This window comes from Elaeis guineensis, chromosome 9 (genome assembly GCF_000442705.2).
Source record: "Elaeis guineensis isolate ETL-2024a chromosome 9, EG11, whole genome shotgun sequence".
Classification (NCBI taxonomy): Eukaryota; Viridiplantae; Streptophyta; class Magnoliopsida; order Arecales; family Arecaceae; genus Elaeis; species Elaeis guineensis.
Window position 1 is genome coordinate 8,863,168 of NC_026001.2, and position 26,164 is coordinate 8,889,331.

A 26,164-nucleotide genomic window follows, 5' to 3' on the forward strand; every position below is an offset into this window, starting at 1 on the left:
TAAGACATCAAAAAGCCATATATATGTTTAGGATGTCATGTATATTCACAAAAGTCATATATATTATTCAGAATATCATATATATTTATAGAAAGTTATACAAGACATCAAAAAATTATATATATTATTCAGAATATTATAACTATATAAAAAATTATATATATAGTTTAGGATGTCATATATATTCATGAAAAGTCATGCATGTTGGTGGATATCTGATCAGAACACCATCTTCCAAGATCTTTTCGATATCGTGCATCGCAGTAGGAAGAAAAAAAAATAAAATAGAAAACAATCAAATACGTAGATAAGCCAAAAAAGGGCTCGCCTCCATGGGGTATGCAAACTTCACTATGAGAAAAAAAAATTATAAGAGAAGATCACACCCTTAACTCTTGTACACCCAATCTCTCCCTCACAGGAAGCTCTTCCTCACAAAAGCTTTCTCTTTAGGAAGATCCCCTGAACTCCTGAAGCGACCGCTGTCCAGAAGCCCTGCTCTTGCTCTTCTCGATGCCTCGTCGCCTGTGTTCTTAGGTTTCTTGCCGAACTACCGCGCACCACACCCTCTCTGTTTGTGAACAGGGTCTTATAAAGGCTTAAAACCTAGGGTACATCAGAAACAATCTCCTGATCGAACTTCTACAACTTTTGGGTCATCCAATCTGCATCAAATGATCAAAACAACCCGCTAGATCATGCCCAAAATGAATCATAAAAGCTCTCAGCCCTTGGATCATCATCGGAAGATCAATCCACCATCCGATCGCACCTTCGATCCATAGAATAAGCCATAAACCATGAGAATCGAGTAGGAAACGTCGCTCGGTCCATGGTGGACCGTGAGAAATCGAGGAGAAATACCCCCAAGATCCACACGCCTGGCCATGGACCGCCTGATCCACCATGGATCGGGATATCAGAAAGCTGAGCCCGCACGCGTGCGCATGGGCCTGGGCCACGCCCGCGCCTGTGCGCCTGGGCCTGGGCCATGCTCCTGCACGAGCGCCAGGGCCTGGGATGTGCTCCACATGCTGGGTCGGGCTTTGTGTGCTTAAGCCGCGCGCTGCCTCACCACCGCCGCTCCATCGGCCCACCGTCGGTCCTCCGTCGCTCCAGATTTTATGTCAACTTCAATCAAGCGTATCTCGATCATCCAGACTCTGTTTGAGGTGATCTTGAGCTCATTGGACTTCGTTCGTTGTCGCAGACATCGCTGTGGGCTCAATGTAGACCGAACCTCGATACATCAAATTCTAACAATCTTCACTTCGACTTGACATTCGGTCTCCTCATACTCTGAAAGCTTTTGGATCTCCTCACCCCCATGTCTGGAGGCAATCGCCTGCTGATCATAGATGGGCAAACATGGGAGTCAAGTCAGGTCACTCGATCCCATCTCTGTCGTATGCTGTTGTCCTCCTGATCTAAGACCTGCTCGAGGTATCATCCTGCGACAATAGAAATCTCATCTTACGATATTACCTCTCATCCTCCTGAATCTCGCATCTCGTGCCCGATCCACCTCCAACAGGAGCTCCACCTAGCTCTGGACTCCTCCTGGCTCTCAAAGCTCCACCTCACACTGGGCTCTCCATTAGATAGTAATGTCCTCTCATCTTCTTCTTCTCCTCCAAAGCAATCCTATCGTCATGTAGCACTTTTAGGATTTCTCCACCAGCTACCGTCCTATAGCCTCTCGAATCCAGTCTGCTCAGTGAGATAAGAGTCTGTCTGAAATCGGATATGTATCGGATCTTCCTCAATCTCCTCACTGCACCATCATATGTCCTCTAGCTGACCATCCCAATATCTCTGATCGCACAGCTCTATCCATCCGATAGATAAACAGTGCCCTCACTGCTCTCTAGGGAGTTAAACTGCTTCTCTTTACAACATAAATGATAGGTGCATACAGAATCTAAAATCTACTGCTGGAAAGAAGGAGATACCTCATCAGATATCTCTGGAACATCTCTCTCTGAATCGCTACTGACCATCACTACAGTAGCCATCATCCGATCTCTGAGTTGAGAGCAATCTCTGATTAGATGCCCCAACTTGTCACACAGATAATATCTGATCTTGCTCAAGTCCCTCATTCTGGACTTGGACCGCCCTCATCATGATCTCCTGTCGCTCCGTCTACCACTTCCTGCTCATCTAGAAACCACCAAAGCTGAGCTGTCACCACCTGAGCTCGAAGCTGGATTCTCTCTTCTGAGAACCTCATTCTAGAGAATCATCGTGGTAACCTCATCCATCTTGATGGTGCTCTTCCCCACTAGAAGAGCAATCATCAAAGACTCATATGAAGGGGGAGCGATGCTAGCAAGACCAGCGCCCTAGTCTTCTCCTCAATATTTTCACCAATGCAGAGGAGGTCGGTGAGGATCTTCTGAAAATAGCTGAGATGCTCCTGCACGCTTTGCCCCTCAGTCATCCGCAGTTAGTAGAACTGTCTCCAGAGAAAAAAAGTGTTAGTGAGAGATTTCACCATGTACAACTCCTCGAGCTTCGACCATAGCACCGTCAGAGAAATCTCGCCAAGCACATGGATTACCACCTTATCTGCTAGCTAGATGCATGCTGATGGTACTTACTGCCTGCATCTGAAGTCGCCTCCAATCTTGCACCTCCATAGTGGTCGGCTTCTCCTCGTATAAGAGAGCATCGATCAACTCTTGATGGATGAGCACATCCTTTAGCCTTGCCTGCCACAAAGAGAAATTGCACTTTCCATCAAACTTATTGATCTCCATCTTAATTGATCATATCTTCTCCATCTTCAGTCTTGCTCACCATTGCTGTAATCTGCATTCTTGTACCATCTCGCTCTGATATCACTTATTGGTGGATGTCTGACCAGGACACCACCTCTCAGGATCTTTTCGATACCGCACGTCGCAATAGGAAGAAAGAAGAAATAAAATAAAAAATAATCAAATACATGGATCAATCAAAAAAAGACTCGCCTCCACAAGACATGCAAACTTCACTATGAGAAAAGAAAAAAAATTACAAGAGGAGATCACACCCTCAACCCTCGTACATCCAATCTCTTCCTCACAAGAAATTCTCCCGTACAAATACTCTCTCTTTAGGAAGATCCTCCTGAACCTCTGAAGTGATCACTGTCTGCTTTCCAGAAGCTCTACTCCTGCTCCTCTCGATGCCTCGTCGCCTGTGTTCTCGGGTTTCTTGCTGAACTACCGCGCACCACACCCTCTCTGTTTGTGAACAGGGCTTTATAAAGGCTTAAAACCCAAGGTACATTGGAAACAATCTCCTGATCGGACTTCTACAATTTCTGGGCCATCCGATCTACACCAAATGATCAAAACAACCCGCTGGATTATGCCCAAAATGAATCATAAAAGCTCTCAGCCGTTGGATCATCACCGGGAGATCAATCCACCGTCTGATCGTGCCTTCGGTCCACAGAATAAGCCGTAGACCACGAGAATCGAGTAGGAAACATCACCCGATCTATGGTGGACCGTGAGAAATTGAGGGAAAATGCCCCCTCAATCCACATGCCCGACCATGGACTGCCCGGTCCACCATGGACCGGGATATCAGGGAGCTGAGCCAGCGCGTGCATGCGCTTGGGCCTGGGCCGCACCTGCGCCCGTGCGCCTGGGCTTGGGCCGCACCTCCGTGCAAGCGCCCGAGCCTGGGACGTGCTCCGCATGCTGGGCCGGGCTCTGCGCCCCCGAGCCGCATGCTGCCATGCACTGCCGCACCACCGCCAGCTGCCGTCGGTCCTCCGCCACTCCGAATTTCATGTCAACTTCAATCGAGCGTATCTTGATCATCCAGACTTCGTTTGAGGTGATATTGAGCTCGTTGGACTCCGTTCGTCGTTGCGGACCTTATTGTGGACTCAATATAGATCAAATCTCGAGGCATCAAATTCTAACAATGCAAGGCATCAAGCAATAATAATACTGTTCCTTTTTTATTCTACGAAGGAAAGAGTAGTTTCATTGCTAAAAATTGAAGAAAGAAAAAGCTGAGCGATATTAAATATTTGTCCTATCATTAAGTATGCTATATGCTCTAATGTGATTCGGCAGTGTGCTCCATATTAATTTTATGGCACCATACATGGTGCACAAAGACTTTCTTATCGGTAGAAACCAACTTCCAAGACACCAAAAATTCCAAGCCCAAAAAGTCCACTAGAAGCTAGGCGAGGTGAAAGACACTTTCAGGATAAAGACATCTCTGGCATCGCTATTTTTCCCTGCATGAAATTCTTTATGCACCGTGAGAGGCATAGAAAATCCGACGTGGAGCACATCGTCTCGTTCGATTGGTTCATATAGTCATCACTTTTCAACATGCATTTAATACCTATAGATTGTCTTTTTCGTTTAAAAAATTTGTATGATGAAAATACTCCTGCCATTTGGTTATGATACCGCTTCACAAAAATTATGATATCCCAGCACTAAACAAAAAATCAAAGGCACTAACCCCTTCTACAATATTTTCTGTCATCCGTGGCCTAAATTATGACTCTCAGAATGTCATAATACGCTATATAGGAAAAAAGATGAATATATGTGGAAACAGAATTATGACATCTTTTTTTAAAAAATTATGACATCTTTTCATAAAAATTATAACGTTACGGTACTAAATAAAAAATCGAAGGGAGGTATCATAATTTTTTTGAAGGAGTGCCATAATTTTTGTGAAATAATGTTATAATATGTCGTAATTTTTTCAAAGGATAAGAATATCATAATTTTTTTGAAGAGGTATTATAATTTTTGTGAAAAAATATCATAACTAAAGAACAAAAATATTTTTATCATATAAAATTTTTAAATAAAAAAATAATTTATAAATATTAAATATATATAAAAAATAATGACTATACACAACGATCACACTCCACGTCAGATTTTCGGCACCGCCCACGGTCCGTAAAGAATTTCTGTTTTCCCTGCTTTTCCATCTTCGGTAAACCACCAAGTCAAGCTTCACTTTCTCTCTTAAATCCCCACGTAGCTTTCAGCCCGTTCCAAACGTCTCGGAATCGGAATCTGTTTTAAAGATTGCAGGCTCCGTCAGTCAACTCTGACCCCAAAGAAAAATCCACACGTTTTCCGCTTCTCTTTCCTTTCAATTCTCCAACCATCCCAGTTTGGGATTGCATTTGCTCGCAGAATTTTTTAAAGTAAGCTTTTTGCTAGTAAAATTTTTAATAAAAAAATTTATTTATCATTTAATAACTATATTTTCAAAACATCGTAGAACTTTAAAATTTATTTGGCAACTAAATTAAAAAATTATTTTAAATATAAGAAAATAATAGTAAATTATATATAATATAATAATCATAATATTAGTATAATATAATATAATTTAATATAATATATTATTCAATAATATAATATAATATTATATGATAGTATAATAATATAATGTTATATAATATATTTTATTATTTTGTTAGTTCAAACAAACTTTCCATGGGCTTTTGAAAGTGCTTTTAGAGTAAGGTTAAAGTATATCTTTCAGATAAAAAAAAGCAGCCGCTTTCTCCTGCAAAAATCCATCGTTGGATCATCAAGGATCACTTTGACATTTGTGCAGGTAAATAAATGATGGTGTGCAAAATATTTTAAAATATATATGATAGGCGTGTGATTGAAATCAAAATAGATATAGATCGGATATCATTATATTTATTTTTATTTTTATTTTAAATAAATATAAATATAATTTAAATATTAAAAATATAAATATAATTATAAATATAAATTAGATAATTAAAATTTATAACTACAGAATCAAAAATATTACTAAATAGATGATAAATCGAGTCAATAACATATAAATTATATGATTATATTATTTTTTTAAAAATTAATAAATATTATATAAAATTATATAGAATTACAGTAGATTTGAATATTTGGATATGGATCAGATAGTTGTCTGTCCATATCTAATTTTTTTTGTATGAATGTGAATACAAATATGAATATTAATCAGGTTCTCAAATTTTTATTTTTATTTAAATTATTTTAAATATAAAAATAAATTTAAAAAAATAAATTTAGATAGATATTATCTATATTATTTTTATCCCTAAATGAATGGTCCAACAACTGACATGTGTCAAGATAGGTGAATCCTTCTTTTGTGTCAAAGGTACAACAACCCCCATGTTTTAAAAAAATATTTTAAATTGAAATTTTTTTAAATAAAAAATTTCAGGTTCGGATAAGATTAGAAAATTATTTTAGATTTTTTTAATCAAACACGCATGCATTGCTCACAAATATCTTTTTTTCTTTTTTTCTCTTGGTATTTAAGGGAGCGCATTTGGCACCTGCTCTCCTCTGGTTCATTCGTACGTGCCCTTTCTCTCGGTGTTCTGGTCTCTGCGAAGTCTCCATTTCGAGTACAACGTTTTTCTGTTTTTTTTTTTTTTTAAGAAAAAAACTTTTCATTCGAGGTGGTGGCAGCTATCTTTGCAAGATAGCTAGCTTCATATACGAAGGAGATTTGAGTCCAGGATAGGTAGGTTAAGCTCTTCTGTCGCAACAAAACCAGGAGAAATGGAGAGGTATGCTCGTGTCTTCTTCCTTCCTTTATTCCTCTTCTTGTGTTGTTTCTCTTTCTTCTTTGTTTATGGTTTGGCTGCCAATTCGTCCCAACTAGTCCCAGTACAGAGGGACATCATGACTAATCTCTCTAAGAGCCTCCCAACGTCTCAAACTATTGGGGTGTGGAACACCATGAAGGACCCTTGCCGTTGGGTTGGGGTGACCTGCTCCCCTCCGCCCTCCTCCGTTGTGACCGCTCTCGCCTTGTCCGGCTTCGGCCTCTCCGCCAACTCCTCCTTGGTCGCCCGCTTCTTTGACCTCCTCTGCCGCCTACACGACCTCAAGTCCCTCGACCTCTCTCTGAACTTCCTCACCACCATCCCCAGCTCCTTCTTCTCCTCCAACTGCAGCGGGCTCTCTGGATTAGAGTCCCTCAACCTCAGCCACAATGTTTTCACCGGTCCTCTGCCTAGTTTCTCGGGTTTTGGGGCTTTGCAGTCCTTGGATTTATCTTATAATTCCTTATACGGACCCTTGGATTCCGGGCTGGAAAAGCTCACCAGATTGAAACTTCTGAATCTTTCCGGCAATTTCTTCCATGCTACCATCCCAGCTCGAGTTGGTGGTGCAACAGCTCCGAGCTTGGAGGTCCTGGTGCTCTCCGCCGCTCGTCTTCACGGCGAAATCCCCGAACGGATTTTTGATTGTGAGAACCTCACGTTGCTGGATCTCAGTCAAAATAACCTAACTGGGTCTATTCCGGATGGGATCGAGAGGCTTTCCAAGTTGGAAGTTCTCCTCCTTTCTTCCAATAACCTCACTGGGATAATCCCGACTAGTTTGGCAACGATCAAGACCCTGTCTCAGTTCACTGCCAACGAGAACCATTTCAGTGGCTCGATTCCTCGTGGAATTACTACTCATGTGAGTGTTTTGGACCTCAGCAATAATAGTCTCACCGCGGAGATCCCATCAGACCTCCTGTCGCCGCCGAATTTAGAGTTTGTGGATCTGTCCAGCAATCTCCTTGAAGGTCCCATACCTGGGAATTGGTCACAAAGCAGGCTCTACCTTTTGCGACTTGGCGGTAACAAACTTAATGGAAGCATTCCATCAACAATTGGGAAGCTTTCCAGTTTGACACATCTAGAGTTGAATGACAATGTATTGGGTGGAGAGATTTCATCTGGGCTGGGGAACTGTAAGAATCTGATGCTGTTGGATCTATCTTCCAATCAGTTGCAAGGGCATTTGACAAAGGAATTGGGTTACCTTGAACAATTAGTGGTCTTGGGGCTTCAAAACAACAGTCTTACTGGAGAAATACCTGATGAACTCCTGAAGTTTCGGTATCTGAGCACTCTTGATCTCAGCCAGAACTTGCTCGCTGGTGAGATACCTCAAGCAATTTCCAATTTAAAGGAGCTTTCAGTTCTCAATTTACAAAGCAACAGCTTCTATGGTTCCATACCTGATAGCATCAGTAGCTTCGAGAATCTGACAGAACTGCAGTTAGCAAACAACAACCTGAGTGGAACTGTTCCGAGAATGCCAGGGAGCTTGATGACAGCTCTAAATCTCGGTAGCAACCTCTTCAACGGACACATACCTTCCTATCTCGGTGATTTATCTCAGTTGGAGATTCTCGACCTCTCAAACAATAAATTTAGTGGTGAAGTTCCAACTTCTCTTACTACAATTCAAAGCCTGATAGAATTGGATCTCTCTGACAATCTGCTTTCTGGAGTGCTTCCAAATTTTCCTTCGTTTGTCAGAGTCATAACCACTGGAAATAAGGATCTCATCATCTCAAATTCAAGCCCTAACACCAACACAACTTCAAGTAACACTGAAACTAAGAAAAAAATTGCTGATGTCTTTGTTATGATTGAGGCTTTTATTGGAGGCTTCATTGTTTCCATCTTAGTGGCTGTGGTTATCCAAAAGTTCTTGAATCGGGGAAAAAGTAACCACCAAAATGCAAGGAGACATGCTTTGCACTCCAACAGACCTTTCCCTGAAAACTCCATTGAGAGATTGAGAAGGTTCCAGCACTGGCAATACGCCAGAAACCTCAGCCTCAGGTAAGAAATGAAAAATATGATATGTTCACATGCAAAGGTAGTAAGAATCCAAGAAAAGCAATTTTTCTCTTTTGCATAGGATATTTGGTGCATTGAAAGCTCCAGCTACATTGCTTCCTAGACCACATTTCCAAATGATTAACTGTTGGTGAATGTTTCCAATTATAGAGAATAAATTTCACAAGATAGAAGAAAATAACTGTGTACATCCTGTAAAAACCTGTCCTGCCGACCTTTTTGGATATGGTTGAAGGACTAAATATGATTGTGATGTTTACTCTTGGATTTTCTCAACTCAGAAGTTCTAGTACTTTTTTTTTTTTCCTATTCAACTATTTTTCAGAAATTATGAAAACATGCAAGTTCCAAGTTGTCATGCATGAGTGGAAGGCTTCTGTTTTCAGCTTGAAGTGGGCACCATAAAACTTTTTGGTGCCAAGATAGTGCAATTATGCAAGTAGAAGTGCTAACCACACATGCAATGAGATGCCTAGATCAGACAGCAGGTAGGCATCCCTACAAACAGAAGCTTTCGAATGCTATCTTTTGATAAATGGAGACCGTTATAACCCATGAATCTCTGTTCCCTGAAATAATGTGGACATATGATTTCTTTGGTTTTTCTTTTCTTTGATAAGCAATATAGCTATACAATTTCAAATCCCATCAGTGGTACTTATCACCTAATCCAATCTACACTAGGTCAGGCCACTCTTATGGGATCTTCTCTTTCATAGCGAGCCAATTAGCTGCAACATTTTTTTGCAACCAATTCATGTTGCTCATTAGCTTGTAAGATGAGAAAATTCATCAGACAGGCTAACAACTGCTACAGACATGGCTAGTATCAGTTAAGAATATCGACCAAATTTAGGCAATAATTGAGAATGATGATATTACTGAAAACAAGTGAGACTGGTAATACTTAAATTTGATTACTGTTCATAGACTGCATATACGTCCCTTTTGTTTCTGTACAGCCTTTTCGATGTGATCATTGAGGGGACAAATTGCCTTGACACTAGGAATCCTGATCACAGCCATTTCAAGCACCAATTGAACTTTTTTCATGCTTCCCCAAATTTCTGAGATGCCACATTATGAACAATTTGCCACTTATGCTGGTCATGCTTCTTGCCACATATCAGTCCTTGCAAAATGCTAGGCATACTCGTTGCCGGACAGGATCCATCATCCACTAGCAATCAGAAAAGAAGGAAATCGTTGGTTCTTGCCACTGTCCATATAACCAAGATACGAAAATATAGTTCTGCTGAAGTGGTCGTTACTAAGAATCTTCAAGTTAGTTGGCATTTCTGGAACAATGCTACTTTGTTCGTTATTTCCTGATCAACGTTCTGCCCAGAACCCATCAAAACAGCAGGTATAGAACCGAAAAAGTCTTTATACTGTGACTTCAAGTATGAAAGCTCCGGTGAGTTGTAAAATTCAAATGGAATTTTGCCAATGAGCAAATCGTGTCCACAATTCAGCACAACTGGGTTTAACTATTTGCTGAATTCATTAGAAATTTCTCTATGAAGGCTGTTTATTTGAAGCTCCAAGGACTTTAATTATTTCAGATGACCCGACTATAGTGGCAATGTTCCTTGTAGTTGATTCAAAGCTAACTTCAACACCATTAGGTTTGTATGGTTTCGCAGCTCCCATGGAAATTCTCCATCCAATTCATTGCTGTCAAGAACTAGCATCTCCAAATCGGAGAGCTGGCTGACTGTTGCTCGACTGCTTCTGTTGAGTGAATTCTTGCCGGCGAGGAGGTTAAAATAAAAGAACTTAAACAGTTTCAATCAAGGAGCCTTCTGAGCTTTCTTCCAATAATTTAATGACAGAAGCACTCCAAGTTCATCCATGATCAAATCCTCAACTTTTCTGAAGCTGTTCAAATCAACATCGCTGCTTTGATTCCTCCAGTAACTATCATATTTGGACCTTAGCTACAATAACCTCAGCAGGGAGATCGCAGTAGACCTCATCTGAAATCCTTGGAGTATGTGGATTTCACCAGTAATATCCTCCAAGGCCCCATCCCAAAAATTTTGTCTTCAGGATAATATCTTTTGTGGCTCGGCACAAATTCGCTTACTGGAAGCGCATCCAAGAACAATCGAGCAGCTTTGCAAATTGGAGAAGCTAGAGCTTGACCGCTATGGATTGGATGGAGAGATTTTCATGGGAGAAGTGGAATCGTAAAATCCAATGGTATTGCACCTAGCTTCGAATTAGCTATAAGGAATATGGCCACTGGAGTTGGGTTATCTTAAAGAGTTCTTGGAGCTTCCATTGGACAATCTCAGTGGAGAAGTTCCTTGCGAGTTTGGCAAAATTGATTAACGTGAGGGTGCTGCACCTTGGCCGCAATTTGTTCCCAAGTAAGATACGCTTTGAGTTTTATGACTTACAGGAGCCTCCACACTTAACTGCTGGTTCAATACCTCATATAATTCTGATGGAATCTCTGGTATTACTCCAGTTAGGAAACTACCAACTAAAGAATTGTACCATCTTGTTACCCAAAAAAAAAATTGTACCTTCGTATCTTGGTTATTTATCTGAGTTGAATGTTATTGATATCTCAGACAATAATATTTATTTGAATTGTACCTGACAGAATTGGTGCTTTCTGACAATCAGCTGCCTAAAGGACCTCCTAATTCCTCCATTCATCAAAGTTATTACAAATCTTATGATCTCACTTGCAGGCCCAAAGACACTGCTCAAGAAGAAAAATTCAAATGCTACAGTTACAACTATAATTGCTGCTCTTTTGGGGTGGCTTCATTGTTTTAAATCTTGGCTGTTGCGGTGATTCAAAGATGCCTGAATCAAGTAAAAAATAAAGAAATGCAAAACACTGGACCTCTCCTTGAATCTCTACAGGGATACTGAAAAGATTTCACCATTATGATTATATAAAAAAAAAAATTAGATGAGTAAAAAAAATTTAAAAAAATAAAAATATCTCCTCAATTTAGTCTAATTTCACTTACATCCTCTGTACTTTAAAAAATATAAAACTGTTTCTTCTAGTTATCGATACATTTCAATATCATTCAGTTGTTCACTTACTAACAAATGGTATTAGTTTTCTCTCTTAATTGATGGAAATGCCTCTCACTCATATGGAAGGGATTATCAGTGAGAAAGAGGCGGAGGTAGAGAGAGCTATCCCGAAGGGAAAGGATAAGATTGTGGAGGTCGATATGGAGAGAAAGGATGGCATCGAAGGCGTTATGGATGGAATTGAAGCAAGAGAGGGTGAGGAACGGAAGGAGGGGAGAGAGGTTGCTAGCAATGAATGGATAGAGGTAAAGAGAACACCGTGAAAGAGAGGGCTTATGGATAGTCTTGGAGGAAGTGGATGATAAGGAGAAGAAGAGAGTGAGGAAGGGAAGGGGAAAGAATGGATTATTGGTGAGAATGGACAAAGGTGAAGAGGGCTATCATAGAAGGATAACACTTATGGGTGGATTGGAAGGAAGAAGAGGATGAAGAGGAGAAGTAGAAGTAAAGGAGAGGGAAGAAGGGCCACTGGTAGAGAATGGATGGAGATTAAAAAAACTACCATGGAGGGGGAGGGCTCATGGGTGACCTTGGAAGAACTGAATAACAAATAGGAGAAGAGGATAGGGAGGAAAGAGAGGGGAAAGAATGGGTTGCCGATGAGAAGGGATAGAGATGGAGGAGATGGAGGAGGCCACTGTGGAGGGGGATAGCTCATAGGTAGCTTAGAGCAGGAGAATGAGGGAGAAGAATGGATGAGAAAAGGGGACAAAGGGAAATGGAGAGGTCACTGGCGAAGAATTATTGGAGGTGGAGAAAACCACCGTAGAGAGGAGGAGAAGTGGGTGACGAAGAAGAGGAAGGAGAAAAGGGGTCGCCAATGAGGAATGGGTGGAGGTGGAGGGAGCCATCATGAAAAAGGAGAAATGGAAGAGGGAGGAGGAGGGAAAAAGATATTGGTGACGAAGGAGAAAATCAATCTGAGAGGAGGGAGGAGATAAAGATATTTTCATCATTTTATAAAATAATAATATCATGTGATAATCATGTGATATCATTTCGTTAATGAAGATAAATGCTAGATCATATTAGAACATATCGATCATTAAAAAAATCAATTTAACACATTTAAAATACAGATGGTGTAAATGAAATTGAACTAAAGTTGAAAGATATTTTTATAATTTTCTTCAAAAAACAATAATACTTCGTTGATAGCAGCATATCATATCAATCTAAATAAACAATCTTGCTTTTTTATGTGCATGTCAACTATTTTCTATGCATTTATTTGGCAGTTTACAAATGTAAAACACCATTTTCAAATCTAGCATATCTGGCTTGCGAATTATATTAAAGTGGTTTTCTTTTGAACCGTTCTCCAAAAATCTAAGAAACTATATTTGATCCACCTCGCAATGCATGCATCAAAGAAAACTAGTTAGTTTAAACCTCAACACTGCCTTCCAAATCTCAAAATAAGGACCAAAACAAGGAATTCAAAAATGGCAAGCTGCTGCTACACCGAGCTAGCCAAGAATTTTCCCTCTCAGACTACATTATACAAGATGAGAATTTGGACCCCTTTTAGATGGAGTACTCCACCTTCGTCCTTAGAATTGAAGCCCTTGAGGACCTCTACGTTTACCAGGTTTACGTGATAGAAGAGGTGGGTTACAGGGTCAAAGAAAATGTAACAATTAACGACCCTCAGAGAGGTTGCTCGATAAATCATAGAGAAAAAAATCATATAGAGTCGGAAATGCGACGGAATAAAATAAAACTTGCGCGGAATCGGTTCAGGCACTTGTAGCTTCACCATAATATCCAGATGCATCAATCATCGCGTAAAAGTGGAACTTTTACAATGTAACCAGACTAACCTACATTAGATGGTTCATTGGAAAAGACAATCCTCTTGTTGTTGTGAGCATCTTGTGACTTAATGATTGTGAGGAATTCTGACAGAAAACGACTCTTGCCACAAAAAAAAAAAAAAAAAACCGTAGTGATGATTGTTTAAAAAAAAAATTATTTTCCAACAGTCCCCGGAACCATGCAAGGTCCACCCTCTAATCAATGTTTTGGAGACAATTAGTCAGTTTAAATTTAGGCCAGCACAAACTTTGGATCCCAGAATGAAAACAATACTAAATTGATAACATTTTGGTGAGTATCCAACCAAGGCAGCATAATCTTTTGCTATCTAAAAGTGTTGCCAGATCAAAGATTAAGACAGTGAGCTTCCTAGCAAATGAAGCTAAAAACATTCAAGACAAACTGTTGTCATCCGCATACATATGTACCAATTTATCTCCCAGAAGGGTGAGTGCCTAATGCTTCAGTAGGGCGTCCAAATATACCACCTGGATCTGACTACAAAAAGAAAACAGGACTTCCCGTACATGCAAGATGACAGCCGAGGTGCCCCAAACGTGGAGAGTTGGTGGAGCAGATCAAAAATCACAAGAATAAATACATCATGGTGATCGCAACGATTCCTGACGCTTCAGTGGGATGCCTTCGGGAGTAGGACCATCCTCATCAGCATGCTTTGGGAGTCGCATTGAAAGAGATGCTGTTCCACCTGTTAGAGCACAGAAAATAACCATCTTGAATAGGTTTGAAACAAGTGGCCTGTTGGGATACCCAAATATATACAGAAGACATACCATCAACCATGTCCTTTGTTCTGTGAAGGAGAAATGTCCCAGAGAGGATCGTCACAAAGCCACACATCTCTGTAACAATTTGTGTTGGATTTTGCCGATCCCAATCCTGTAAATTCAAGAATAAAATAATGCAATCTAACCTAGTCATCTTTTAAGAAAATCACGGAAGGCATACCATCGCATTCAACATTGTGCATGACAAATAAGTATAGAACAAGAAACTCAATTGCCTGTCCGCTAAACCTTTCAAGTTCAGCTACATCATACGCATGAAGTGTGACACAAGTGTATCTAGAAGTTATTCTCAGAGTTTTGCCCACCCAACTTGATCTCAAAAACCCATAAATTTGAAATTGTCGCAGGCTAAGCTTCCAGAGAACTTTAGCCCCGTGATAGAGCATAACTCATTCCTCCACACAGCTTTAACCCACTAAGTTCGGCCTACCTAGGCCCAATACTGTATAACTCACTCCTAGAGATCCTAAGAATAACTTCTTTAAAAATCTAGAAATAATATATTGTGACATTTTCTTTCTTTTTTTTTCCGATTAATTCTTGATGCTGATTTTTACCCCTAAACTTAGCTAGCTTGCAAGTGTATGTATATGCATATGGCTGAACCACACACTTGTTGTTAAATCTCCAGGAGTTAAACAAGTCAATGACCAACAGGCCCCATAGGAGATCATGATCTAAAACACTGCAATCATAGAAATCTAAAATCAAGTGTTAAACAAACAGAGTAATCTCATCGAAATGATATGATACAGTGTTTTGCTAGGATCTACAATTTAGAAGCATCCAAACTTATCCAATCCTGGTTTGCACATGTCCTAATAAGATGCATCAATCAAAAATGTGATTTTTTTCAATGTATACTTCCCATTGAAACATTTTTGCATATTAGCAATGTTGGTACCATAAATTTTGTGCCCTGTAAATACATAGGGACGAGAGATTCAACATATACAGTTGATATCTTCTACGCATTTTCAGTGTGGTAGATCCTTAGTAGAAATATGCTGTCCAGGGTAACAAACTCCCTTAGGGAAACTCTCCTGAGACTGAAACCGACACCCACTTCCTAGCACTTAAGTTTTTAAAATATCTGCTTCCCCGAATCCACATCTACACCTGCTCCCACGCACCCTCCAGCTTCTGACACCTAAGTGTAGGTCATATTTAGAGTTCTGGATCTTCAGTTTGGAAGGCTTGTCGTTAATTTGCATCGTTAACTCTACAGCTGAGAGTTTAGCTAGAAGTTTGTAGTCCAACTCTTACATATGTAGTATGTGATATATACAGACAAACCAAAATTCCAAAGAGTCGAACCCACCATAGCAAGCTATCAACCTAGAGAGTAGAGAGTGTGTGGGCGTATCTGTGTGTGTGTGTGGGTGTGTGTGTGTGTGAGAGAGAGAGAGAGAGAGAGAGAGAGAGTATTTAGCATCTCAAGAATTCAGCATAAGAGTATATGAAGCTCAAGACAAAATGACTTATGCTACACCTATTCAGTCTATGGCTGCACATATTCACTCTGTGCTAAAAACATATGGAAAACAGTGGGTAGATACATAGATGCAAGTAATATACAATAGAAGTCAAGAAAAAAATTATGAGTTTATAATGATTAACTAGGCTTGGAAAGAGAATTGAATATATTCAAGGTTCTCCATCTCGGTACCAGATCCTGTACCAGTGAAATCCCACTATAGCATGCGTTACGGTTGTGTTGGTACATCACGGTTCGATGTATCAGTATGGTACGGTATGCTCCGTACCACCCGATAAGGGATGGTACGGCGAACGCTGAATATGTTAATTTGCAAGCACCCTAGAGTGAGGACCATTTGTTTTCTAAGAAAAGATTTGGGCTAAAACTTTGGGAAAAAGAAAAACACCAATGCCACATGCAAATATGGGTGTAGGCTAGTGACCTATCTTCCATCAGGAGAAGGTTTCATGTTCAGATCTTTGAGAGTAGTCCCTACAAGTGTTTAAAATGGAGAAGAATCATTGACAGCACTTTGATACATTACTCCAAAAAAAGTCACCCAACATATCCTACAAGCTGCTGCAAGACTAATGGTTAAGCACTATATGATCTATGCCAAATGTCTTCAAGTGCACTACAGACAGTTAAGTGTCAAATAGAGGCCTTGCAGTTGCATTAAACCCACTAGCTAGGAAAAGTATAGCAATACCAAAAATATGCTTTTTTTTTTTTAAGGTTATGATGAATTCTGTAGGTCACTTAAATCTGGAAGGTAAAATTAATCTGGGACACTGTAACTAAAATGTAAGAAACATTATAAAGGGGTAAGAATATTATAAAAGATAGTAGAATTGCTTCCAACCCAGCAATAACAAAATATCTAATTTTAGAAAATAGATAAACATTTCTACCAAAGAGAAGAAGAAGATAAATAGAAATATTGACCTTAAAATTTGATCAGACTTGTCACATGGAAAATTATGCTACAGATTCTGGAGAACTAAGATGAAGTCTGAAGATAAATTTCTTCTAACGGAGGGTGCAGTATAGAGGGCATTGATAGCCGGCCAACAGGATAAAAAATGAGAACAAATAAATCCAAAAAGATTGTGCCAGTTTGGAATTACAAGAAAATGATGAGAATACTTTGCCAGAGTACATCAGACCACAAATGGCATAAAACAAATAAGAAAAAACTTGACAATAATGAAGGAACGGTCTGTTGTCTATTGTTAATAGATTCTCTGATGACTACCTAATGATCGTAGTAAGAATTTCCACAACTAGCATTGAAGAATATCAGCAGAACTATCTGATTAACTGAGTTGCTTCCAACATTAATGATTGCAAAACTGTTGAGTCTTTTTAATTAACTCTTTGTATCCCTTGCCAAAAAGAATCAAACCTCTCGAATAACCTCATCCTTTCTTCCCTTATTCTTTTGAGGATTTTGAGAAAAATAATGAATGGGCTGAGAAGCCCATGCCATTTAACAAAGAGACATTCGTAACTAATAGAATAATATTTTTACATATAGATTCTATCAAAAGGAAACCAATAAAAAAATTCACTTAAGAAACAGCATATACCGAACAAATGTTAACATTCAAAAGGGCTAAAAGGGTTGCAAATTCCATTTTAAATATATGGCGTGTGATTCTGCAGCAGGTTACAGGTTAGGGTCAGAAAGGAACTAACGATGCCAATTGCCAAATAAATATCATGTGCTAGCACTTAATTGAACAAGAATTGTGAGAATAAACTAGAATGATGGGATAAGAAAAATTGAGTTCGACAGATAAAGCAGAAAACAATTGACATCTAGATGAACAATGTGAAGTTGCTACAGAATTGTAATGACGCAATTACACTGGAAGTATTCAAAAGAATAAATGCTAGAAAGAGAAATCAGAGAGACTGAGAGAATTTCAAGCAGACATAATGCCCATGTCAGATGTTTCTAACAACTATGTAATGGTAAGACCAAAAGTATGAATTACTGAACTGCAAAGGAAACTAATATTGGAAGATGAGCAAATACATGTAGAGAAGATAAAGTTAAAGTTAAATAGCCTTTAGAAATGCTAAAAGGAAAGGATTTAGCCTACAAAATCCATAGTACTTAGACACATCAACTAATCAATTTCATTGCTTATGACCAAAAATATTAATGAGTCGATTTAATTTCCATGCAAGTTCACGCTCAACTAAGTTCAGAAACTCATAGAAGGACCCAAAAGTCTGACTTGACAAGGCCCTTACAGCCAAAAGAGTAGCTTTATGCACTAATTTATGTAAATATAAACCTTGGTTATCCCAAGACTACCAACATCAATATGGATTCTAACAGCCCCTTCTTTCAAGTATGTCCAGAGAAAACTGAGGGTAACAATTCAAGACCTGATAACGGCACCCATCCCAGTCTAGTCTCAGGTCAGTAAGGTACCAGGATGCACCTGCAGCAACACTCAGAATGTGCTAGCATTCCAGTACTTTCCCAAGACACTTCCAATCCCCTTTTAGAAGTTTTAAGGTCCTTAAATAGGGTTTTCAACCCAACTGTTGGATTAATGGTGCCAGTATGGGTTCCAGCACCTGTGATTTGAATAAAATTTGAAAATTACTGAGAAATGTAAATGAAACATCACTTATCATTATTAATCATATTATGACCAAGAAAATCATGAGTGAGAGGAGATCGAATATGTGTACCCCCCCCCCTCTCTCTCTCTCTCCCCCCCTCCCCGAGATCCTTCCTATGAACCAACAAGACAAAAGAAAACCAAAATTGGTTCTCTTTTTTTTTTTTTTTTTCTGTGAGAGAAAACTAGCTACCCTAGCTAGTACTAGGTGACCTGCTAGCTAATGGCTGGTCCTTGTCAGTACCAACTGAAGCAGTCCAGACATCCTAGTGCATGAGTGAACTAGCATACTAGCATCATCCTGGGTATCATTTTCTCATTGGAACACTATAACAATGGCAGGAAAGGGATCCTTGAATGAGGACCTGTATAACAATAATAACAATGTCCATGTCTATTACATCTCATTGAAATCCAACCAATTGACAGTCTTTTTAATAGCAAGAGTATAGATTATGGTATTCTACTTGTCTTTACCCTCAGAGAATAGCATACAAGTTTTTGCCTGATATGCCAAAAACCAACGAAATGACAAAAAGCCAACATGAATAAATTTACCAAAAAATAAGCAAAGAACCAATGGCCCACCAACTGGGTGAAAATTTCAAAAAGCCCATTGGACAGGTGAACATTTCAATTAACAGATGCAGGAAACTGAATGAACCTGAAGCATAAAGACATATATAACACCCTCATATTGATAATGCCTTAAAAGCAAATAATTCATTGCCAAACAAGTAAGAGCCCAGTTATTACCTTGAACATGATCACACTGGCCAAAATAGTTAATGATGTAAACATCACATAATATATTGGCGACACGACTGCTGTATTAAATGTATCAAGTGCCTGCAAAAAAAGCACCAATTCTTTATCTTACTGATTCAGAAGCTCCCAACAGTCAGAGGCATGGAACAAACATAAAAACCCTTAAATGATATTAATTAGCCATAGCCATCTCTTTCTGCATGTGATTATTTTTCACTTTATAATGACTTTCTTCAAGATAACCTTAAATCTTTATGATTAGCAAGAAACGTCATTGTGACCTCTGAACATACCTGTGGGATATTTCTAAATACGAAGCTCAAACTGACTTTAATCATAGAATTTCAGTAGGAAAAGACTCTTCTTTTCCCCTTTTGGTAGAAAAGGATAAAGCAATACTGAACTTAAAAGATAATGCACGCCCAAAAAAATTCTCCAAGATAGCTGGTATGTTCTCCAATCAAATATGATATTGCTAGGTGCAGATTAAGTCCTAAGAATAAAGCATCATAATAGCTGTTACACTGGCTTTGAAACCCTTCCATTATTCAGACATATGATATGATGGCATGTTTACAAATCTGCATAGATATACATTAAGATTATTATATCAAGAATGATCACACCATGCATTATGAAGTATTCACTATTTCTTTAGAATTTACAGTATCATTAAATTAAACCAGAAACAGATATTGATCATGAGAAAATACATAAAAGAAGATATTCGAACTTGATTTATATGATGTCATTTTTAAAAGCATCGTACTGTTTGAGTTGGACACGAGAATTCTGTGAATTTAGTTACAGGACATAGGTTTAAATAAACTGTTGTACAGAGAGAATCACTTAACATGCCATATCTCTTACCACATGCCAGGGTACACCTTATCGAAACTTGAATGAAAAGGTAGGCCCAATGTGAATGCAATACTTTGTATCATAGTTCTTCCCAAATCTTTGGCAAAGGGAGAACAATACATAACTCCAATGGGAATAGTTTCCAATTCATTCCGTCTACTTAATAGGATATGCTAAAAATGCTTGTCCTGGCTAGCTAATGTTGTGGATTTACAAATAGTTTTATTTAAATAAGTAGTTCATTTGATCACATGGCAAACTCAACCATGGGATTTCTTTCTCTTGCTATATGCACTGAGTAACAACATCATCATGCATACAAAAGCTTACCTATCTTTCTTTGCTGCATGGCATTAAATGAGTCCATGTCGCAAATAAAAGCCAAAATTCAATAATAAGGCTCATGACCTATTTTCTTTTAAACTAGAGTTTTAGTATCATTTTCTGGAAAATGCAACCACGCACATGAACACTCTTTTTGCATGACAGATTATGGAAAATTTAAGCTCATCTCCTTATGGTGTCTTGACTGGTCATTTATTTACAGTTCAGAAGAATCACATTTTTTTAGTCAATGACCTTTCCAGTTATCCAAAACTAACTATAATAATGAACGTTGAGACTCAAGATCTGATGCTGTTTCCACCAGCCCTGAGATCAGACCTAAGATGAAGGCCATAAATTTAATCTTCAAATAGCTCTAAAGATTCAATAGATGAAATAAATGTGAAAAAGGAGAAGTTTTTAATAAAAAATATACACTGAAGAAAATAAGGCAAAAAAAAAAAAAGTGATACAGAAAGAAAAAAGTGATTGTACAACCAGGACACAAGGACGTGCACCCCCTTCGTCTTACTAACTCATTAGGGCATCCACCTTGAGTGCACAAAAATCTAATGCACCAGTAAAAAAGGGGGGCACTTAAATGATTCTTACAACAAAGTTGGTCTATGAAACGGGTCTAAGATGGTAAGCTGAAGCCTGAAACAACTACATATAAGCTCAGTAACCCAATAGAAGATGCAAATTCCTATGAATGTTTCCAGCAGATTCTAAGCTTTTAATTATTTCAAGTTACCCTTCCCATTCATTTTTTTCATATATTGCCTCTTTTCTAGTTGTGTGTACAATGGACTTTATAAGCCTCTCTTGTGAGGATTTAAAGAAGAGTTCGAGTCTTATATATGTTTGTTATCTAATATGTTTGATTGTTTCTAATGCAAGAGGTAATGTGACCATCCATTTGTGACATATATCAAGTCCACAGCAATATTACAATCTAATATAAACTAGAAAACTGTTTATTTTGAGAATCAATTTTTTTGGTGTTTCAAAATTTGTGGATGCAAAAGATATCAGTTTCTAAAGAAATCAAATTTACAAAAGAAATATAAGAAAGTCATTACCTTATTTAAATAGTTCATCTGGGTAACCACACAAATAGCTACCATTATAGTGAAGGCCCACGTTTGGGGATATATTAATTGGTTCATTCCTGAAAATGTCAACTTCAGAGCAATTCCAAGAGCTTTGACAGCCATGACCTGTTAGAGCATACACAACTGTATGACCATTACCACTGTCAAGCCCCCAATGCAAACATAAATGTGAACCAAAGGTTAATGTCTTAGGTAGATCATTACATACCGATAAGGAACCTATGAGAGAGCAAACACCAAGGTATGCCAGTACATGCGTCTGCCCATACTGAGGGATGAAATGAAATATAATTATGAATGCTGCTGCAATAACTATAGTTGCATAGCATAGAAAAGCTGCAAACAATTTAAAAAAAAAAAAAATAGTTAGCTTGTTTTCCAAGTATCTAATAGAGAAAAGAATCTTAAAACAGTGAAATGTGATTATTTGGTAATTGCACAAAAAAGTTCAGCTAAATTGAATACATGTCAAGCTTGATGGCTTTCCGTCAAATAATCTGAAAAACAGCCTTACCTGGTTCAGTAGCAAGATCCCAAACTTCCTTCACAGAATCAATCTCACGCTCCTGTGGAGCATGGAGAACAATTGTGATTGATCCAACAACGCAAAGAATGCAGCCAAGAATGCCAAAAATATGTAGCCTCTCCCGTAATATAATATGTGCAAGAGCAGCACTGCAAGAAAGAAGACTATCATATCATAAAGTAAATATGTAAGTAAGATGCAGATGAAATGTGATATTAGATATTGGATCAGACCTAATGATTATGCTAAGCGCACCAAGAGGAGTGACTAGAATAGCTGGAGCAAATGCATAAGCTGCAAAATTAGCGATTTCTCCAACAATCACTGTTCATCAGAACACACGTGTGAGCATCTAGTTATCAACAAAAACAAAGAAGAAGTTCCCCAAACATGGGAGTTACATGCAACTTATATAACACAGTCATCTAGTAGGCAAAAGCTCCAGAGTAATATGTTGCTAAAAAGTGAAGCAACTAGAAAATATAGCATTTAGCATTCCCATTTATGAACTGCTATGGCACAAATGCATCTTATTGGAGTCGCTCATCAAGCATTGAAAGTGTGAACAGCATTTGAATAATACTCACAGCTAGACCTCGGAAGATCTATAGGACCACAAAAGACTATTCCTCTACTTAGACCACCTAAATCATATCTTTCTGTGCAGTCTCACCATCTAGAAAAATGGTTTACAAAGTCTTGAGAAGGAAGAAGATAAAAAAAGAAAGGAGAAGAGAAGTTCATGCACAAGAATCCAAAGCACTTTTGCAAGTTCTCACTAAGTTATAACCACGAATAACAGTAACACAAAGCACATGGTTTTTCACTACCAAGGCACTGATGAGCCAATATAATTATTAAACAACAAAATACAGCTATATGTAATGTGCTACTCAAAAAAACTTCATTGAAAACAAGAACAACAAGATACATCCTAATATTATGACACACATATCTCATGCCAAATGACCTGTGAAATCTACTTGAAAAATATAGCATGGTACAATCTACACAAAAAATAAAGTTATCTTACTTGTAATCATGCCTGTCCACCAAAGTGGCTCGTATAAGTATGAATAGCCTCCAGCTCCTGTCGTGAAATCAAAACAGTAAGATATTTCCGGTGAGAATAGGTACCAAAACATGTTTCACAAGAGCTATGAAGTCATATTATCTTGAGAAATGCAAGCAATAAAATATGGTCAAAGTAACGTCAATCTCACAATGAGTGCCAATGGAAAAGCATAGAGAAAAGCAAGCAATAAAATATGGTCAAAGTAAATGCCGGAAGGTCATTCTCACAATGATTAAACTGCCAATAGAAAAGCATAGATGCATAGGCCCAATATTATCTTCATTAAGTGTTTCCAATCTGAATGCTATAGATGATTGCCATTTGTTCATGTGCCCCCTCTTGACTGGTAGACTACTGATGGTGCAGACCAGGTGAAATTGGTGTCTGGAAATGCATTAAACAGAAGTTGAAAGTTTTTCCAGTGTCCTTAGTTGCATAGGAACCTTAGGACTTGAAGAATAGACACTTTATATTTAACGGATGAGTTGTGATTGTTTGATTCTAATGTGAGTAGCATTTTCTTCATTTGAAGTCTAATGGACGTGGCTCCAATCACCACTAACAGCATTCTTTTCTCATCTCACCGCCTAGATTTCTGACAGTTATTACATTCCTCATCTCTCAATATAACAAAAATATGTGATGTGAGGTGTACCAGCTGTCAGACATTAAACCAGCAAATATCAGACTGACTTGAGCAGCCTGAACTTCAAATCATTCCTGCTTTCATTTTTTTTGTGGGGGGGGGGGGGGAGGGGTGTAGGAACGCCTAATGCCTGCGTTAATTTAATATATAAGGTATTGATGAATTCAGACAAGATCGTTCATCCTCACATCTTTCTATTTCATCATATCCAATGTTTTGACTATTATGTAAAGTTGTAAACTAAATGATCCTAAAGCACAAGATCAGTTTCTCCTCTTTTGAATTCTTTCCTTGAATTTATCTGCATGCTGAAATTTCAAGGAGACTAGGGTACATTGCGGTGTGCAATATTATTATAGTTTGATTAAATTGATTGCACACATGCTTGCCATATAAAGGTCTATTCATGCACACACTCATATGCTATGTCAATGGGAGAGAATTAGATACAAGGTTCGCAGTCTTGTACTAGATCCCGTACTAGTACTATGCCAGTACGGTGTCGATATGCCCAATTCGAAAGTCCGTTTGGCATGCTAAGACTCAGTATGTCCGGTGTACTAAGTCTCGGTTTGGTACCAATACCTTACGGCATACTTGGTATGGGGTGGTATGCATCAATCCAGCAAACCTTGATCTGAGATAATGGTGGGGTGCCCGACATGTTCATTGTTTGCTACAATAAATTTTCTGAAAGCATGTAGAGCACCCATTAACAGAATTAAGTTTATGCAACATCAGCTTTCTTTTACCATATGCAGTTACATCATTTGGATCTCAGATCTTTCATCTGTTCCATGCATGAGAAGATCTAACAGCCGATTTCAACCTATTGCTAACAAAGCTAAAAAGTTACTTTCTTAGATCCTATAATAAAATCAATTACTTTTCTTTGTTTGAAGCTATAAAAATCAACTTTTTTTGACAGTACATGAATAATGGGGATTCATTAGAAGCCAAGAAAGTTTCGTCAACTAGGGGTTATTGTACCATTTAAACGGAATTACAATGAAGTAGAAAGGAATTACAATGCAATAGAATGGAGTCATGAAGATGCCTATATAGGGAAATGAAGAGTCACATGTCTGTTCTACCGTATTTAGTGAGAAGAAAGGATTTTCTTAGGAAGTAACGAAAAGCATAATTCTTGATCCACCCCACACCGTCAATACAATTCAGAAAGGACATAATAATTCTTGGCAAGTACCACATCTCCCTACGACATTCCTGTGTAAGCTTGCATCAAACCCTAAATGCATATGATCAAATTCAGCAAAATTAGTGTGAAAAGACTGTAAAACTTTGATCCACGTATCCCTCTGGAATTCCACGAACCCTTTTCCTCCAAAATTTTCCAACTCGCTTAAAATAATCTTACCAAATAAAATTATCAATGATAAGTAAACCATCTTAGGCAAAACAAAGCATACTAGGAAATTTGATTGCCATCGATCCAACATCCGAAGATTAAATCTTTCGCACAACCAGCGCCATACAAAGCATAAAAGACTCTAAAACGTCAAAGGAAAAAGTTTTTTTTTAAAAAAAACAAAAATCAGCACGTAATCCCTTTTAAGATCCAAAACAAAGAGTAGCAACGAAGGAGACATCCATCCGCACCTGCCCTAACCCCAGAAGACCCGGCTTTCTTCAAACCCTTCTTCTTGATGATGAAGCTAGCACCTATGAAGAAACTGGACGACAAAGCGAGCACCAAACCCTTGATGTTGTCCGCTGACATGCCCCTGTACGCATCCACCCAACTTCGCCCAGGCGGCACCCCCGGCGGCGCCATCTCGCATCACCTTCCGATCCTCCTCCTCCTCCGCCGCCGCCGCCCCTCACGCCTTCCATTCCCCAGGATCAGCCATGGGGCCGACTCATCGCCCGCTCGATCCCTTGCCGCTCTACTGCTCCTCCTCGAAATCAAAGCAGTTAGAATCCCGAAGTCCCAAATCGCTCTCTCCCTCTCGAGCTCTCGTGGATTGATTTCTTTTCTTAGATCGGAAACAAAGAGGAAGCGAACGATGGAGTTGGTGCTACGAGAGAGAGAAGGGGGAATAATAGCTGTGATTTACTGAATTAGTTCCTGTTTTAAACAAGATTAAGCGGATCTTAAAACTGAATTAGGACAAGATTAAGCGAAAAGATAAAAGCGAAGCGCACTGTCGCTCGGTGCTCGGCCTCGCGGATCCCAACTGCCTGCCAGCTTTTAGATGGCTCCCGTCGCTTTCCGGTATTCATTCCTATCTTCCGGAATTATGCATAAAAATTCATATGCGATCATTGATTTGCCGTCCGCTTAATAACCATGTTCAATGTAACGGTATATAGAGTCCCGCATAGAAAGGCGAGCACGGATC

At 38.8% G+C, this 26,164-nt stretch overlaps 2 protein-coding genes across 3 annotated transcripts; one reads left to right on the plus strand and one right to left on the minus strand.

The window, feature by feature from the left end:
- The first annotated feature begins 6,383 nt into the window (after positions 1-6,383).
- Positions 6,384-8,734, plus strand: LOC105051777 (uncharacterized). Its single transcript, XM_010932375.4, has one exon. It carries the CDS (start codon positions 6,582-6,584, stop codon positions 8,655-8,657), a length of 2,076 nt encoding a protein of 691 aa, XP_010930677.1. The 5' UTR covers positions 6,384-6,581; the 3' UTR covers positions 8,658-8,734.
- Positions 8,735-13,816: 5,082 nt separating this feature from the next.
- LOC140851528 (probable magnesium transporter NIPA4) lies at positions 13,817-25,948 on the minus strand. Of its 2 annotated transcripts, XM_073243095.1 has the most exons (9): positions 25,422-25,947; positions 23,114-23,170; positions 22,314-22,404; positions 22,069-22,229; positions 21,763-21,890; positions 21,522-21,659; positions 19,243-19,335; positions 14,350-14,455; positions 13,817-14,264 (listed from the first exon to the last, which is right to left on the minus strand). In XM_073243095.1, the coding sequence occupies exons 1-9, from the start codon at positions 25,594-25,596 to the stop codon at positions 14,158-14,160; spliced, it is 1,056 nt and encodes a 351-aa protein (XP_073099196.1). In that variant the 5' UTR covers positions 25,597-25,947; the 3' UTR covers positions 13,817-14,157. The 2 variants fall into 2 exon arrangements, with proteins under 2 accessions (XP_073099196.1, XP_073099197.1); XM_073243096.1 differs by lacking the exons at positions 13,817-14,264; positions 14,350-14,455; positions 19,243-19,335 and adding an exon at positions 19,670-19,835 and having other exon boundaries at positions 25,422-25,948.
- Positions 25,949-26,164: the final 216 nt, after the last annotated feature.

Bases quoted from the DNA above. Each gene is read 5' to 3' on its own strand.
- LOC105051777 (XM_010932375.4), top strand. From the start codon at position 6,582: ATGGAGAGGTATGCTCGTGTCTTCTTCCTTCCTTTATTCCTCTTCTTG.
- LOC140851528 (XM_073243095.1), bottom strand. From the start codon at position 25,596: ATGGCGCCGCCGGGGGTGCCGCCTGGGCGAAGTTGGGTGGATGCGTAC. The intron at 21,891-22,068 runs GTAAGGCTGTTT...AATTGTTTGCAG, and splicing joins GGATCTTGCTACTGAACCAG to CTTTTCTATGCTATGCAACT. The intron at 14,265-14,349 runs GTATGTCTTCTG...GTGCTCTAACAG, and splicing joins AACAAAGGACATGGTTGATG to GTGGAACAGCATCTCTTTCA.